The 18,033-nt window shown below is 44.8% G+C and overlaps 1 protein-coding gene across 9 annotated transcripts in view; it reads left to right on the forward strand.

Moving 5' to 3' along the window:
- LCOR (ligand dependent nuclear receptor corepressor) overlaps nucleotides 1-17,066 on the forward strand; it is a 147,089-nt gene extending 130,023 nt beyond the window's left edge. For all 9 annotated transcript variants that reach the window (XM_064595094.1, XM_064595097.1, XM_064595095.1 and 6 more), the window contains one exon: nucleotides 1,951-17,066. In XM_064595094.1, coding sequence (XP_064451164.1) covers nucleotides 1,951-6,286 — 4,336 coding nt within the window. In that variant the 3' untranslated portion in view covers nucleotides 6,287-17,066. The remainder of the gene's footprint in view (nucleotides 1-1,950) is intronic.
- Nucleotides 17,067-18,033: the final 967 nt, after the last annotated feature.

An 18,033-nucleotide genomic window follows, 5' to 3' on the forward strand; every position in this document is an offset into this window, starting at 1 on the left:
CTCCCCACCCACTTGCATGTGCGCGCTCTTGCTCTCTCTCAAAAACATAAATAACCGCTAAACTCAGCTAAACTTTAATAATAGTGAACATGGTAACAACCCTGAGTCATTAGGAAGAATAAATTGTGTTCAGAGGAGGATATAATTTTTAAAAGACTTCCATCAAAAATACTTTAAAATTTTTAAATGTTTGGTACTTGAAGTATAAACTTTATGTGGAAAATTCACTTTAGGTTGTAAGAAAGCATTAGTGTACATCTCTGAATTATTCTTTATTGAAGTGTGTTTAATGTGATTGGCTGACAGTAATGGTAACTGATAAGTTTGTAGATTTTCCTTTGCACTAATCCTAAGTGGAAGAGGGGCACATGCTCTGTTAAGACCGAAAATGGTTAAGTGTTCTGGCCAAGGTTACACAACTAGTAAGTGGCAGAATACTCACTACCATCTCACAGTACTGTATCCTGTTACACATGTTACGCTGTTGGTACCACCTGATAGACATAACGACAAGGCGAGTGAGGAAGGCAGGAGGCCAGTGTAGGCTGTCTAAGGTAAGCCTTCCTGGAAAGGCACCTCATGACTAGGAGATAAAGTCAGAGATTGAAGAAAAGACAAATTAGCTGGAAGATACTATCAAATAACATCTGTTCAACACATGTTTATTAAGCTGCTCTGAGTGCCCTGACAGTTTCATAGTCAGATAATAGTCTCCTGAGGAATTACAGTCCAGAGAGAGAGAAATTGAGAGGTTGTATAAAACTCCAGAAAATTGGATGGGGTGCCTGGGTGGCTCAGTCGGTTAAGCGTCTGCCTTCAGCTCAGGTCATGATCTCAGGGTCCTGGGATGGAACCCTGGGTCAAGCTCCCTGCTCAGCAGGGAACCTGCTTCTCCCTCTCCCTCTGCCCTTCCCCCCACTTGGGCTCGCTCGCACTCTCTCACAAATGAATAAAAAAAAAAAAAAAAATGGAGCTCTCCAACTGCTTGGGCTTAGTAAAACCCAGACATCCAGAAACACAGAGCAGCTCTTGAAAACACTCGGCTGTCTGTGCAGGAATTGCTTTTAGCTTGTCTTGAATCTAGTATCATCCTTGCCTGCCACCTCCCACTGTCCAGGTTAAACTTCAGAGTTGTCCTGGATAACTTATGGAAGTGGTTGTCTGATGTAGAATGACTTCTTGTGAAGTACTGTAAAATGCTTGTTGAAGGTCTAGGAGAATGTAGCAGGTGGGGCTTGACTGAGAAGACATCCTGCTGCCTCCTTGCAGTGACAGAACCTTGCAGTTTACTGCAGGATTTCCTGTTTCCTTGCTTAGGTCTAGGAATCAGTAGTTGCTTGTAACTCCATCTGTCGTTGTGTCTGAAATGTGAAATTACCAATCTCCATTTCTCATTGCCCCAGGAAAGGGGCAGAAGAATTCCTGCATTACTGTTTGCAGAATTGTAAGTCCAGCCAATTAGTCATGCTGAGAAACCATGTTAAAACTGTAATTTCTCTAAGTCCAAAATTTGTAATGTAGTGTGTCTGAATTTTTGTCAGTGTTGTGGACTTATAAATCAATGACTGTTTACTAATAGGAATACCCAGGCCTAAAATGAAAGTGTATGTTGATTGACTGGAGTTAATAATGTGGCCAAAATTTTATTTTCTGAAAAATTATTTTCAGTGATATTTCTTCTCTATAAGATAAAAATTATTGTGAATTGATCACTTAAAAAGTATGAAGGGTGTTACTAAAATTTGAGAATATTTCAGGGCTGGTCTTATATTTTAATCAGGTATATACTCCTTATTTATTAAATCAAATTTATACAGGGCACTTAGAAGCAGTTTTACAGTGTCTGTTCATTCTCTTTACAGCATGAGTAACATCTGGTGAATTTCATAATGTAAAAATGTTCCTTGGAAAATGACCATACTAATTTCTCCTTTCTCTTTGTCTGTCTAGTGAGAATTCAACAGAGGCTATAGCAGTAGATTCTAACAATCAGTCGAAGTCCCCACTGGAGAAGTTTATGGTCAAACTGTGCACTCATCATCAGAAGCAGTTCATCCGTGTCCTGAACGATCTGTACACTGAATCCCAGCCGGGCACTGAGGACCTGCGACCTGATTCTGGAGCAATGGATGCATCCACTTGCAATGCTGGCTGTGCCCAGCTAGGCACCAGACATAAGGAAAAGGATGCTGCATGTCTCAATATGATGTCTCCTACTTCTGTAGATTTGTTTGTAGACTCATCAGGCTCACACAGCCCTCCACACTTGACAGAACAGGCCCTGAAGGAGCCTCCTCCTGAGACAAACTCTGTAGATGGAAGAGAGAATGCCTTGACTATTACCCAGAAAGATTCCTCTGAACTTCCAACCACTAAACCTAATTCTGGTAGTTCAACGGATAGTTGCAGTCTGGGATACCTCACCACACTGAATTCTTCCTCATTAAGCTTCCACCACATCGCTAAGAGCTTGGAGGGGCAAACCACTGGACCGGAGCAAGACACAGATGTGAAAATGTGTGAGGAGGGGAAAGACCATATGCAGGGCTCAGCTTTAGTAGAAAGTCTGATTGCAGTGAAAGTGGCAGCTGAGAATAGTGAGGAGAGCAACACCTGTATTGTTTCTCAAAGAAATTCATTCAAAGCTTTATCAGAAGAGGCTTGGGACTCAGGGTTTACTGGGAATTCACCTAGAACTGCTGACAAAGAGAATGCTTTACTGTGTAGCTCAAAAACACCTTTACGCCAAGAGTTAGAGTCCAGTGAACAAGATTCAAGGCCAAAGCAAGAGAACCATCTTCATTCACTAGGAAGAAATAAGGTGAGTTATCATTTACATCCCAGTGATAAGGGTCAGTTTGATCATTCCAAAGATGGTTGGTTAGCCCCTAGCCCCATGCCAGCCGTACACAAAGCATCCAATGGACATTCGCGAACCAAGATGATATCAGCCTCCATTAAGACAGCTCGGAAAAGTAAAAGGGCATCAGGGTTGAGGATAAACGATTACGATAACCAGTGTGATGTCGTTTATATCAGTCAGCCAATAACAGAATGCCACTTGGAGAATCAGAGATCAATATTATCTTCTCGAAAAACAGCCAGGAAGAGTACTCGAGGATACTTCTTCAATGGTGATTGTTGTGAGCTGCCAACTGTTCGCACACTGGCCAGAAATTTGCACCCCCAAGAAAAGGCGAGCTGTTCACCAGTGGAACCAGAGGGAGCGGTCACTCCCAGGCAGACCCTTCCACATTCAGCCCCTGGACCTGCAGTGGATATGCAGCATCCCAGAGGGGACGACCATGAGGAACCTAGTAAAGAAATAACCCCCCTCAAGGAAGGAGAAAGAGAAGCTTCCTCTGAAAAGGAATCTCAAGAGCCTGAGGTTTGCCCCACAACAAATAAACCAAATCCAAGCAGCTCTCCTAGGTCAGAGGAAACAACAGCCTCCAGCCTGGTGTCGCGTCTCCCTGCTCACCTTCCCGAAGAGGACATGCCAGAAGGCAGCTCCATGGTCTCAACTCCCACAGCAAGTGGGATGGCTTCCCCTGAACGAGACCAACAACCAGTCGAACTGCTGGATATCAAGGAGGGGACTGTCACCCAAGACTGTCACCTGATTTCCTCTACTGAGAGCATTTCTGAGGGAGGCAGTGAAGATGTTGTTTCTAGGCCTCATTCTTCTCCTGAAAGAGTCAGTAGAGAGGAAGGTCCTCTGTGCTCAGAAAGTCAGAGTCCCCCAGTGGGCTTGGAGCCTCCCCTGAGCCTGGGAAAAGCTGAAGACAGCCAAAGCATCAGTACCAAGGCCGAGACTGAAGACACGCAGGAGCTAGATACTGACCCACTCTTGAAGGAAAGCAGCACTTTTACTAATGAAAACCCCAGCAAAATTGAGGACAGTGAGGCAGCAGGTGGTACAGGAAAATCAGAGGGACAGGGCAGTGATGTAAAACAGTCTTCAGAAAAAGATATGTGTGATCAAAACATTGACTCCCCTGAAGAGAATATGGACAAGAAGAAAAAAGGTAAAAAACTCCCTGAGGCCTCTGACAGGTGCCTGAGGAGTCAGCTTTCAGATCCCTCCTCTGCCGATAGGTGCCTAAGAAGTCAAAGTTCAGATTCTTCCTCTGCTTGTCCTGAGATCAAGATTTCTAAAAATCCTGGTATGAAACGTTCTAAAAAAGAAGGGTACTCTGGCGAGACAGCATCAGAGGGCCTTCTGGCTGACGGTTTCCATACAAAAGGTCTGGAGGACCCTGAAAACTCAGGTGTCGATGAAAATCCCTCTGAGAAAGACGCTGAGCAGGAGGGCAAAGGAGGTGGGATCATCACCAGGCAGACTTATAAAAACATGCTGGCGAAAGAAGTCAAGGGGGAAGAAGGAGATATTTTCCCCAGCAGTGATCCCATAACCACAGTTGGCCAGCCCCTGCCTGGAGAGAGACTGGAAATCTATGTTCAGTCTAAGTTAGGAGAGAAAAATGCTCATGACCCCTCAGAAAGTATTCCTTGTACTTTCCCAGAACAATCAAAAGAGAAGCCAGACCCAGTTCCTGCACAAGATCCAGAGGCAGTTGCGAATGAGGTCAGCACTGCAAACGCCCAGCGTAAAGATGACGATAGTGACGTGCCGTCCAGTGCACTTGGGTTGTCAAGTAGTGGAAGTGGTGATGCCGCTGGGCCCCCAAAATGGGTACCAAGGCTTACAAGACTGACCTCTTCAACCTACAACCTAAGACACGCTCATTCTCTGGACTCCTCAGATACTGCAAAAATGACTTCAGAAAAGGAAGTAGCTCAAGGAAACCCAATGCCAAAGGAAAATGAAGCTTCGGAGAGTGGAGATCGTGTAGACGAGGATGATGTGGACACGGTGGTAGATGACCAGCCAAAGTTTGTGGAATGGTGTGCGGAGGAGGAGAACCAAGAGCTTATTGCCAACTTCAATGCACAGTACATGAGAGTTCAGAAAGGCTGGATCCAGCTGGAGAAAGAAGCCCAGCCAACACCAAGATCAAGGAACAAGTCAGATAAACTGAAGGAGATTTGGAAAAGCAAGAAAAGGTCACGGAAATGTAGGGGTTCATTGGAGGTTCAAAAGTTTTCTCCTGTTCAGATGCTGTTTATGACAAACTTTAAATTATCTAATGTTTGCAAATGGTTCTTAGAGACAACTGAAACCCGGTCTCTGGTGATTGTGAAGAAGCTCAATACTCGTCTTCCGGGAGACATTCCCCCTGTCAAGCATCCTCTTCAGAAGTACTCTCCTTCCAGCCTGTACCCCAGTTCACTACAGGCTGAACGCTTGAAAAAACACTTGAAGAAATTTCCTGGAGCTACTCCTGCTAGGAACAATTGGAAAACACAGAAGCTCTGGGCCAAATTTCGAGAGAATCCTGACCAGGTGGAGCCAGAGGATGGCAGTGATATCAGCCTCAGCCCCAATTCTGAAGACAGCGTAGAGGAAGTTAAAGAAGGTCGAAATAGCCATCCTCCCACTAACTCACCTACCCCAGCCAGTACCCGGATCCTTAGAAAATATTCCAATATTCGAGGAAAGCTCAGAGCCCAGCAATGTTTGATCAAGAATGAGAAAATGGAAAGCCCGTTTGGGCAGGCTGTGGAAAGTAAACAGAGTTGTAAGAGTGTATGCATCAACCCGCTGATGTCCCCCAAGCTTGCCCTGCAAGTGGATGCAGATGGGTTTCCTATTAAGCCCAAGAGTACTGACGGAATGAAGGGAAGGAAAGGGAAGCAAATGTCTGAAATCTTGCCGAAAGCAGAAGTGCAGAATAAACGCAAGAGGACAGAAAGCGGCGGCGCTCAGGACAGGAAGGACACAGGAAGGTCCCCTGTGGTGAAAGCCAGCAAAGACAAGCATGCCGATGGATCCACCAGAACCCCTGCGGCCAAGAAGCCAGCTGTGAGGGACCGAATCAGCCAGCTGCCCAAAAAGACATCCTTGAAAGAGAATAAGCTGAAGACCGCTAAGAAGTCTCCTGGGAAAAGCTGCCCTCCGTCCAGGAGGGAAAAAGAAAATACAAACAAAAGACCCACACAGCCCTCTGCCCCGGAGATAGGGATGAAACCTGCAAAGCAAAAGGGGGCAGGTGAATCCTCTTCAAGACCACAAAAAGCCACCAACAGGAAGCAGAGCAGTGGAAAGACTCGGGCCAGTCCCTTGACGAAAACCCCAGAGAGCAGTGCGGCCCAGAGAAAGCGAAAGCTGAAGGCAAAGCTGGACTCTTGTCACGGCAAACGGAGACGGCTGGATGCGAAGTGATCGGAAGGCTGGCAGCCACAAGCTAAACTGTCCTACAGAAAGTAACCCTTCACTTTGCATTAACTAAGTCTGCTTTTATAAGCTCAGCCAGCCTTTCAGATCTGCAGTTAACGGAGAACACCACCATTGAAGATGTCAGAAAATGCATCTCAGATGGAGAAGGGAACTTGCAGTCTTTCTCTGAGGCTGAGTAAGGGAAGTTATATATTATATTCTGGTTGTTCCTTGGGTTTTAAACTTGGAACCAAGCAGTTTTAGTTTTTAAAAGTACAGTGCCTTATTTATCCTTTTTGTTTTTAAATTTACAAAAGCTAAAAAGCTGATCTATGTGATTAAAGGCTTGTATTTTATACTTGATGCACAAGCACTTGTACTGTAGCCGAGAAGACCACCATCATGCACATAAAAGTAGCTTTTCAGCAGCCATCCTGCAGTGTCCGTACCTGAACAGATGCTCCTCTTTGCAAACCTGAGCAGTGAACTTCCCTCTCTGTCTTGTTTGTTTAAATGATATTCGAAAGCTAAACCAAATCATTTTTATGGTATGTGGAGATTGCAGAGGGAATTTATAATTATTATGAAAGATGAATATTTCTGTTACCCCTTTTTAAAAAATCATATTCATTATTGGTCACTCCTCTCACTTTTGGCCTTCTGTCATTTAAAAAATGTATTCTAAATTATGTGCCCATGGGACAAAAGATGTGTCATAAGGTGTTAATATTGAGTTATGACCTCTAAAATTTATTTACACCCCCCAGGTGATTTGCATTACTGATTCTTACCATCCTTTTCATTTTTGGCCTTGCAAGCTTGCTAGCACTCTAACAAGGTTTTCACCTGACTTTGAGGGGAAAAATGTAGGATTTTTTTTTTCCATCTTGTAACTATAACTTGACAATTGGGATGAGAGTGACTATTGTAATACTCTTTCTTACCCTGAATACTTCCATATTCAAAGAAAGCCAAGTTGTTATTTTCAGTACTAGAAAAGTTTCAGAGTTTGTGTGTGCATGTGCATTTGGGTGCATCTGCCTGTGGTTATTAGCCACAGATGTCTCCCAGCCGCAGTTCCACGGTAAAATTCTTTCTTCCCCATACAGTTTGCTAAGGTGTTCATGAGCTGGGTAATTAGCACGGGCCAGATGGTTTAAACGTGGCCCAGGGTCTCTAGGAGTATCCGCAAAGCCAGTTTGGCACCAGACTCAGAAAGGTCTAAACAGCACAGAGTTATGTAAAGGGCAGAGCGACCTTGCAGTGGGAGGCGGCAGCTCCGGCGTCTCATAGCGGGCCCACACCCGTCCTCCCATCTGGAGCTGGTGTTCAGTTGGCATGTGCCAGTGGGGAGGTGCGTGTAGCGTGGGTGTTCGCATTCTGAGTGGTCGGCACCATCCTGGTAGTTAACGCCTGTAGTATCACTTCTGCCGCTGTCACGTCAGGCTCCATTCCTTGGCTCAAAAGTGAGAGCTGCAGTGTTTGTAACCAACGTTGTTTGCCTTTCCCGAGTGACGCCCGAGGTGGTTGCCCTGGTTTTACCTTGGTGCCTGTGACATTGCTCCATTATGACACAGTGTGTACTCAGCATCTCCCCTGGGCCACTCTACAGAAAAGGCTTGGCCGTTAGAGCTTCAGCCAGCCTCTCTACTGTGCTCCGTCACAGAAGCAGGCTTATCTGCTGCAAAAACTCCATTTAGATTGCTCAGATCTATTAGGTAAACCCAGATGGACTTTCTTCATGCACAGTTCGGTCAGATCATGATAAAACAGGCCTTCTGCCCATTCTGTTAAAGATTTGCTGTATATAGTGAGAACTTCTGCTGACTGGATAGGACTGGAGAGAAATGTTTGATTCATGGGAAATTGGGAATTGTATTGAATTTCATAGACTATCTTCAATGAAGCCTTGACTTTCCCCCCCTATGTCTCCTCTATCCCATGAGTCTCTTTTTTTCATTTTAATATCTTCGACTTTGGCCATTCAAGAGCTACCTATATTAATGAAACTGCTGAGTGTGTATGTTGGACAGCCCTTTCTCAGCATTAAGTTGCACAGAAGCATTAGTATGTTTTCAGTAGGTTCGGTTAATCTTTGAAAAGTGGTTTTAAAGTTTTTAAAAAATATTTTCACATAGTCGTCACTGGATACTGTTTTTGTGGTGACTTAAACAGCTGAGGGTTGCCGAGGTCACATGTGCGGACTCTGGTGTATATGTTGCAGGTGCCCCCCCTTAGCTGCATGCAGACTACCTTGCAGTGGTGCTTGGATTAGGTTAGGGGGAGGTGCGAGGCAGTGAGCGGGTGCAGCCCTTCCAGTTCCAGGCTTATTAACTCATTCCATTACTTTTCTAAGTTCTTTTCATTTTAAAAAGCTTACTTCAAGATAATAGCCTTTTCTCCCATTTTAGGCAGCGTTTGAGAAAAGGTATGTGTATGCATTTTTTTTTAATACACTGCTGTGGATCATCTTTAAAATCAACTTATGTTTTATAGTAGTAACAACACTTAAATAGACTGGGATTCTACATAATTAGAACACTTAAAAGTTTAGAAGTATTTTTATATTTGTTGAATCTCATTTTTGCTGATTCAGTTAATTTTGCTAATAGAAGAAAGGAAAAAAAATGAACTTGAGGGCTGGCTCTGGAACGCCCTTTTACACTTACAGCCGATGCTGGCAGAACTGTCTCCTAGACACCTCCAAGCCAGACCTGCAACTGACTCAAGTTTCCCCTTGTTTTCCCTGTCTTGCAAAGACCTCGTTTTTATAGCCGTCTTCACAGTATGGCTGGCCACCAGATGCAAAGGCAGTGGATCCCACATTCCAGATTCCAAATCACAGAAGAATTCTGCTCCTGGGCCTACTCAGCACAGTGACTGTCCCAGCAACGGAGATGAAGTTGCTGACCAGAGAATTCTGGTATTACCTCTGAGCTTCTGGGAGAGCTGCAGGGGCCCTGGGGAGCAGTCACTGAAGCTCTACCTTAGCTCCCCAGAGCTGGGCCCTCTTCGGGAGACCCGTCTTCTAGTCTCACTTCCTAGCCCCTAAGGCTCCCTGGGTTTGGGAGGACAGCATGGAGACCCTCCCTAGTCAGGGCCCAGAGCCTCACCCACAGCAGCCCCTCAGACCCCTGGCAATCTGCAGCACAGCAGGGAGGCAGTGCACCTTTCTTCTGCTCGTAAGGCGTCCTGCACAGGAATGTCACTAGTGTCTGTTAATCTGCAGTTGCTAGTCCCTTGGGTCCCGTAGGTAGGCCAATTCTGTTGCATCTGTATTTCAGTAAAGATTTCTACACAAGCCTTATCTAAAAACAATAATCTTGGGCTGTGGGTTTCGCTCTTGCAGTGGTATGGACAGGAGAGGTGCAGGTCGCAGTCCCTTCACAGACGCGGTGCTCCTGATGGGCTCCTCTGTGCATTTCTCACTGTTCAGATAGGACATCAGTGAAACACATCACTTCAAGACAGTTGCTTTGAACTGAAGTTCGGTCTCTTTCCTGCCTTGTGGTGGATTCTGTAGTGAGGGCTCCAGTCGTCACTTTCCTCTCTGGGAGGCGTCTTGCTGATTGAAGGACCTAAGAGCTAAGGAGGAAAGGACAGCATGCGACACAATGCAGATGTCACCATCAGCGAGTCTGGTGGCTTGTTACCGCGCCTGGGACCATATTGGAGTTTCCCGAGGTGCTGGGCCCAGGAGCCACCCCCGTTCCTGTTGGGTTTCCTGTCAGCCCACGCGAGCTATCTTTTTTAGATGCTCTCTCAAGGGTCTGCAGAATATGGGCTGGTCGCTCTTTTGTAAATAGAAGTTTACTAGAACATAGCCATGCCCGTTTGTTTACATACTTTCCATGGCTACTTTCCAGCAGAGTGGAGTATCTACAACAGAGACTATGTGGCCTGCAAAGCCGGAAAGATTTACTGTCTGGACCTTTCAGAAAAAGTGTGCTGACCCTCCTTGTTTAAGAAAATCATCCTTTTTCAGGAACAAATCTTGCCTGATTTATCTTCTCCTTTCTTTTGCCTGCCCCCCTCTCTGTCCTCTTTTCTTTTCTTTTTTTTCCTCCTCCCCTTCCCTCAGTTTTGTTCTTCCTTTTACATTTCTTTGTGTCTCCTTGCTACAGAAAAGACATGACATGTTGTTAGCGAACACTGAACCCGGCCTCCTGACCCTTGAGCTACCGTATACCGTAGCCTCACACCTTCCTTCTTCAAGCCGCCTGTCACTGGCCACAGTGAGGCCACTGGTAGTCTCTAGGGTCAGGCCCCACAGGCAAGGAGGGCTTCAGAGTTCTCAGTGCAGCCCTGGCCTCTCATTTCCCTCTGTCCTTATCTCAGACCTGACTCTGGCTTCACATCTTGTGTGTTACTGAGGCAAGCCAAGGTTGGTTTTTGTTTTCAAAATTAGTTGAGAATACTTCAGTTGGAGGTTCAGTTTTCTGAGCCACATGTTTAGATACAGAAAAAGCCTTTTCACAGAAGAAAAACAAAGTCCAGTCACTAACCCAAAGTATTTATTATGTAATGTTTTTGGCCAGCTTCTAGGAAAATAAAAATGTATCAGTATTGATATTTTTTCAGTCACGTACTCTCCTTTCAAAATAACTTTATTAAAGGCAAGCCAACAAATAAAAAATAGGGGCTTGCTTTGACCATGCTTTTAGAAAAGAACAGAAAATTGGAGCATATTAGAACCTGAGTGTAACGGAGAAGTTGTAGATTGTATCTTTTGATCAAATCCAGTCAACCTCCAAGCTGTTGGTCCTCCCTCTCCCGCACAACTCAAGAATAAGCTTCTGTACTGTTCTACAAATGAAGTTGAATATCGTGTCAGTGAAAAAATTTCTGTCAGTGGCCCCAGAACAGTGATTGTTTCAATTATTTTGAAACAGATAATTATTATTTTGACTTCTCAGCTATTAATTTTTGTCGTCTTACGGCTTGATGTCCACTGAAATACTGCAAATTTTTCCTACAAGTATGAAGTCATGTCTATGTATCTCACATTGGCAAGGCAGTCCTCACATCCCAGCAGTAAGCATTCTTCCCTCCCAAATCCTTTTTCAGGGAAAAAAAATGAAAATAAAAAGATTATTGTATTTAAAATAAGCAGAATTGTGAAAAGCCTTTTGAGGCAACCTTCAGTAAAGTTCATCCCTTGAAATGTCAGAACAAGCTGCTTGTTCTACAGTGGGTGGGTTGGAAGACTTGAAGGTCTGACCTCTTTCCTTTAAAGATATTAAGTCATACTCAGGCAGAAACCCAGAGCTCTCTGATGCTGCTTCCGACTTAGGGCTTTGCCATGTTGTGCTGGGGGGACCCAGAGGACCACCTGGGGCGCTTCTGCAGAGGGTATGCTTGCTCATGCTTTTGCTCTTGGAACTGAGCCGGCGCTGGTCAGTTCCTTCCATTACCTCCTGTCTGTCTGTCCTTCCCTTTCCCAGAGCGCCGGTGGTGTACGCTCGGTGCTCAGGAGATATTCTTAGCTTCGGTGTTCAGAGGGGCAGTTGTGTAGCTGGGTCCGCCTAGCAAGTACAGTGATGCACAGAGGCTTTCTCCCCTGCCTGAGGCCAGGCCACGTCACACAAGGTGCTCAGCAGTAGGCAAGGTACGTAAAAGTACAGATGGCCCATAAGACAGCAATAGCAGCAGCGAAAAACAGGTTTTTTTAAAAACATAATATGCCAGAGGTTGGAGGAATGCATTTTACCTGGTATTTTTTGTTTGTTTGTTTGTTTTAAGATTTTATTTATTTATTTGAGAGACAGAATGAGAGAGAGAGCACATGAGAGGGGGGAGGGTCAGAGGGAGAAGCAGACTCCCTGCTGAGCAGGGAGCCTGATGTGGGACTCGATCCCGGGACTCCAGGATCATGACCTGAGCTGAAGGCAGTCACTCAACCAACTGAGCCACCCAGGCGCCCTACCTGTTTTTTTTTTAAAAAAAAGGATTATATTTAATAAAAAAAGAAGTAACAGGTGAAAGATTTATGCAATCTAAAGAGAAACCAGAGTAACAGAGACCATATGTAGCTGACACAGCCTAAAATATAAAATATCCACCACCTGGCTATTTACAGAAAAGGTTTACTGACCCTTGTAGTATGTCATTCAAGGTCAGTTATGCAGACAGTTAGGCACAAACATCTTTCCTGTAATCCAGCCTTGCACCATTTCTGTCCTTTTAGATTTGAGGGTGTCTTGCCAGTTCCATCTCGGGACACAGCTGTTGTTGCATGTTATTTCTGAGTAATGCTTGTGCAGTAAAGAAAAAGAAAATATCCCCCTTCGTTGATGGAATATTTGTTGAATCATGACCTTACCTATTAGGATAAGTAGTTAAAACCAGAAGTACAGTCTCTTAAGTCTTCCTCTATGGCAAACAGATTTAGTAATGTACCTAAAGCCGAGATAGTGCCTCTCCTGGCCAGCACAGGCAGGCTCCTTTTACCCCCTAGAGCCCTCTTTTTCTTTTTTGTGTACAGCATATTTGCAAGCTCACTCCCCCAGCTTTGGTCACTGCTTGTGAATATAACTGGCTGGCCTGTGCCTGTTTGAACCTCGAATCCAGCCTAGCCATTCCCAGCTCTCTTAAAAACACCAGCGTGTTGATGGCACCTTGTTGGCACACCAGCAGCTGCAGACCGAAGAGGTTCGGAGCTCTCTGACCTGGCTCATCTCGTTTGGACGAACCATCCTGGATGCCTCGCCTCTTCCCTCTTCTGCTCAGGCCACCCAGCCCCCTTCCCGGAGGTGTCTTCTCGGGGACGGTCTCTCATCTCCCGAGCATGTCACTGACCACAGGTGTGTCATACTAGAAGCCTCTTTCTCTGTAACACTTTTATTTTCCTTCTAGAACTTAGCCGTTGGGTCCAGATGCTCTTCAGTTTATCAACTTTTTCAGCCCACTTGTTTTCTGTAATCTGCACCTCGTGCTGTCTTGCAGCTGAAGCTGTAGTATTTGGGAGGTAGTTTGTGGGAAAGATGCTCTACAAACAAGATCTGCATAATTTTGTATATTTATACCACAGATGGGGATTCGTTTTAGAGCCACTGTAGCTTAAGGGTATTAGTTTCACCAGTGTTCTAGGAGACTGTGTTATTGACTGTGGTCTCAAATATGTTATATAATACATAGTTATTCACACCACTGTGGAATTTATTTCACTGTGTAAATAGTGATATTTTCCTGTTCAAATGCTTCTATAGAAAGTATTTATTTTAACAACAAAAAATGAACTGTCAAAAGGGCTTTCCAAAAAAGTGTTCTTTCTAGCCACCCATCTTCCCCAATTGCCATGCTCATTCACTGAACCCTCAGACAACGTAGTGAAGGCAGAGGTGCGGCGTTGAAACCCTCACTCACTCTGTTTGGGCATATACAATGTGGACTGGGAACCTGAGTGCTTCCCCCCAGTGTCATCCCGTCCCAGAGCAAAGTGGGTCTCCCACCACTGGTATGGCCGTGCCAGGCATCACATCAGGGCTTGCCTCAAGCAGCCCACGTGTTCCATACACAGTTGATACCTTCCGACTGTCCGACCGCCTGTGCAGTGAAATGAGCCTTAGTTGTAACCCCAAGGAAATCCAAACCCATACCTGTGGGATATGGAGAAACCACTGGTTGCCTAAAGAAAGCATTAAGTATATTGTACTCTTTCTCATGTTTGTGAAAGACACACACCTATTCACACTCATTAACCATGGGAGATAAGCGTGTTTCCTTCTGCACCTTGACAGTACTCAAGAGCACCTCAGCTCCTCCGCCTCCTCCTCCTCCTCCTCCTTCTCCTCCACTTCCTCTTCCTCCCCCCTCCCCCTTTGCCCTATCTCAGCAAGCATCTGTGCAGATGTGGGCCAGTCCCACCTGTAACCCATGGTTACAGAATGAGACCTTCTGTTCTCAAGATGTGTGCAGCTTTACTTCTCAGGAGTCTTGGTCTGCGATTCAGAGCACCCCTAGATGTAATGGAACTGATGGCTTTATGATCATGTTCCTCTTCCCTGTGCCCCATTCCTGGGCACCTCTGTCTGAGTCAGGATTCTCGTTCCACCCAGCTGGCTGGACTGAGAACTGTGGCTCCAGGACCACAGAGCGCTTGGGCCTGGACACACAGGGGGTTTTGTCCTCCAATTGAACCATAATTTGCATATTTTCTTATGGCCTCCCTTTGTCTTTTCTAACAAATGAGGAGGACACTTGAACAGTAATGCTGGAGAATGTTTTTTTCTAAGATACTATTTGTAAGCAAATCTGATTTTAAGATGAAATGTGAATGGGTAACTAGGTGCCAGGGAATTTAGCACTGAACTAGACAGTCAACACTTTTTTAACCTTTGCAGGAGGAAATAGATTTTGCTCTCATCTAATGTTCACAAGAAGTAATGTTGTAAATAGTTTTTTAAAAATATTTATTATGTGTGCTGTATACAGATTCATGTTCTGAGTGGTGTTGATCTGCATTGTAGTATTGTAGAAGGATATATTTTGAGCAGTGGACTTACTTTCATAACACAGTTCACACATGGAGAAAGAACAGAAACCAGCAGGTTGAGAGCTGTTTGGGGGCATTTGATCTGTAATGCTACATCAGTCCAAGCTTTAACTGCCCCCTCTTCTCATCTGGTTATGTTATATATTATATATATATATATATATATACACGTATGTATGATAAACTGGTCAGTTCCCAGATCTGCAGAGCAGATTTCCAGGTGTTCTTTCTGATGTGCTGCGCATAAGCAATAAGATCCTAGGAAATAGCATTTGTTCCGGGCTCTGCGTTGGCCCTTGTCTCAGAGGGTAGGGTGGGGGTAGAACAGCTCTTGCTAAGACCTCTTGCCTTTGCCGGAGAGGTGGCTGTACTTGAATTTTTGCTTCTGTTTGTCTGCACGCTTCCTCATGTCATACAACTCTAGCAATGGATGAGAAATCTGCCAGCACCAGACACATCAAAAATTGGGCATGGAGATTGAAAAATGATCCTTTTTCCATGAATTTGTAGGGCTTCCAGAATCTAGTTGAGGCAAAGCTCATTTGGCTATAAACATAAATTGCCAGCTAAAAGCCCTTTGAGTCTATCCACCCTGCCTTTGAAAGCTAAGCCCGTTTCCTGTGATCCTCCTCTGTGCCTGGGTTTGAAACGTCTGCGGTGCAACCCTTTAGATCCGAGCGAGGCAGGCAGTCCCTCTTCCACGGCTCCCAGCGTGTCCAGTTCCACAGCTTTCTAAGCAGCTTTCTAGCAGCCTCTCCTGTGACCGTCCTAAACTTTATGAAAAATACCCCACACCCAAATAACCATGAATAGAATAAGGTAGTTTTTTAGGCTTTGGAATATGTCTTCTCTTTTGTATTTATGATGGTGTTTGGAATTTTTCACTAGTGTTTTTTTAGATTGAAGTGGGTGCGTTAGGAAATAAACTTTCCATTGCTGAGCCTGAAAGCAAGCAAGAGGAAAGAGACTGACTATATTGTGTCATTGGGGAGGTGACTACTTGTGGTGGTGGGAGGGCGGGGAGGGGCATCGTAGATTAATGTGGGAGTAAAATAGAACTCTGGCCTGAGGCTCCCCAAGTGTTATTACCTTGTAATAAATAATCCCCTTATTAGCCTCACTTAATCTCAGTAGAAGCCTGCTGTTTACCCTCAGGGAACAAGTAGTTTTCAAAATTGAGCTCCTCCAAGGTCACTGGCCTGTGCCTGTGTGCAGGCATTGGTCGTCTTTGTGAACTCATGGCATTATTTTCCCATATGCATTATGATACTAAGAAATTCAACCCCAACCTGTATGAAAAGCACAGCCCAGGGTCCTACTTTAGGCTAGAGTTAATGCCTTTCAGGGGCCAAGGGGGCATAGGAGGCCCATGCAATTTAACTGAAGCTCAGGTGCCGTGTGGGATTTTTATTCTTTTTAGGCCACGACCCTTCAGAATGAGATTAGGGCAGGGGCTGCTGATCCGGCTGTGGATCCAGGGAGCTCTAAGATGAATCTCTACCGTTCCTTTAAGGTCTTTCTGGTTCCTCCCAGTGTTGTCATTGCCGAGGTCAATCTTGTAGTTGTTAAGATGTGCTCCTTTTTGCTGTCTTGTGAGTCTTAGCCAGTGATCCAGATGCCCAAGGAGAGAGTCTCCGGAGGGCCTAGCCCCTTCCCAGTATCAAGTGTGCGCTCCTAACCTGTGTGAAGGTGGTCTTTCCAAAAGCAGTGAATTGAGAAATTCTGCAAATGGTAATCTGGATGATCGGCGTGTATCTCTTGGGCCTGGATTTCCATTATGTTAGTGAGTGTAGGAAAATACTGTGTCTTTAATGGATGAAAATTCAATGTATGCTGTGAATTTGTTGGTTTGAAACATTGAAAAATTTTCATTAGACAATGTTTACATACCTCACCTGAAGAACCTTTGAGAGTGTATATATGAAATTTAAAAATATATTAAGTTGCTTTAAAACAATATGTATAGCTATAAAAGTTGGAGTTATTTTAACTTTGAATATGTACCAAGTCTTTTAAATATTGAAATCTGTGGGCTTTTTGTGCTTCTGTGTTTTACTTTCCTATTAGGCCATGTAGGAAACTGTGTTCTTGTTATTGGTAAAGGGGCCCTCGCTGAAATCCAAGCTTGGAAGGATTTCCTTTGTTGTTTCAGATTTTCTTGTTTGGTTTTGAGGGATGGGGTATGGAGCTAGAGGATGTGTGGGAGGGATTTCTCTAACATTGACATCTATTCCATGAGCTTTTTCTAGGCGCTTATTTTATTGCAGCGTATTAAACTTCTTTGATATTAAAGTGTGTTTGTGTAGTTACTGGAGAGGGAACAGAATGCATGGAAGCCCAGTATTCCACTTGTAACCTCTGGCAAAGTTGAGAAGTTGCCAGAAGGAACCAAAAAGCAATACTTCTTCATACTTCTGCCTCAGCCACGGTGTTGGGACTTAAAGGAACATTGTTTGGTAGCTCTGTGGCCATTTTGTGAGGTACGCCTAACTTCAGGGGAAAGAAAACACTGTGGATGAATCCTTGGGAATTCCCACCGTGGAGTTGGAAAGGTGCCCGTGCTTCATCCTGAGGGACAGAGAGCAGCTGAACCAGGTAAGCCACTGTTAAATTCGGGGGTGATGTCCACAGCCACCAAGGAGGGCTGCCCCAGCTCTCTGTAGTCCGTTTTGGGGCCTGGCAGAATGCTGGCAGGAAATTCTTACATTTCCTAGCCTTGTGACCGTTTCACTGTATTCTTTCAGTTCTGCTTGAGAAGGGTCTATGTAAGCGTCTAGTGGGCCAGTGAATCCTGTGGAATCAGCCATGATTTCATTAGTAAGTTATATGACAGTGGCCATCGACATGCAGAACTATATCCAGTAAAAATAACCCTGCAGCTGACAGTCGGGCTACCTCTCTTAATCGGGATTCGGAGAATCATCTTGTTCCACATTAGGACTTTTCATTGTTAAAAGAGACTTCTTTTCCTCCCATATTGATCCTATTGGTAGAATAACTAGAATATATCTAAGAGGTGCAGACTGACGGGCTTGGAGTGAGGGGCCATCTCGAAAATTAACTCTTGACAGCACGGGCATCAGGATGATAGAGATGCGTTAGCACCGATCTCAGGAAAACTTGGCAACTCTAGTTGGAAGCCTGGTCGTTCTTTCTGTTGCTTCCACTCCCCAGCCAAGCCCGGCTATGTCCATTTCCTTGGCTGGGGATTTCCTTTGAACTGTTAAATTTGCTACTTACTTCACTTTAACTCAGAGGT

The sequence above is a fragment of the Mirounga angustirostris genome, unplaced genomic scaffold, assembly GCF_029215605.1.
Source record: "Mirounga angustirostris isolate CCGP_5_RB_7025 unplaced genomic scaffold, mMirAng1.0.hap1 SCAF_6, whole genome shotgun sequence".
Lineage (NCBI taxonomy): Eukaryota > Metazoa > Chordata > Mammalia > Carnivora > Phocidae > Mirounga > Mirounga angustirostris.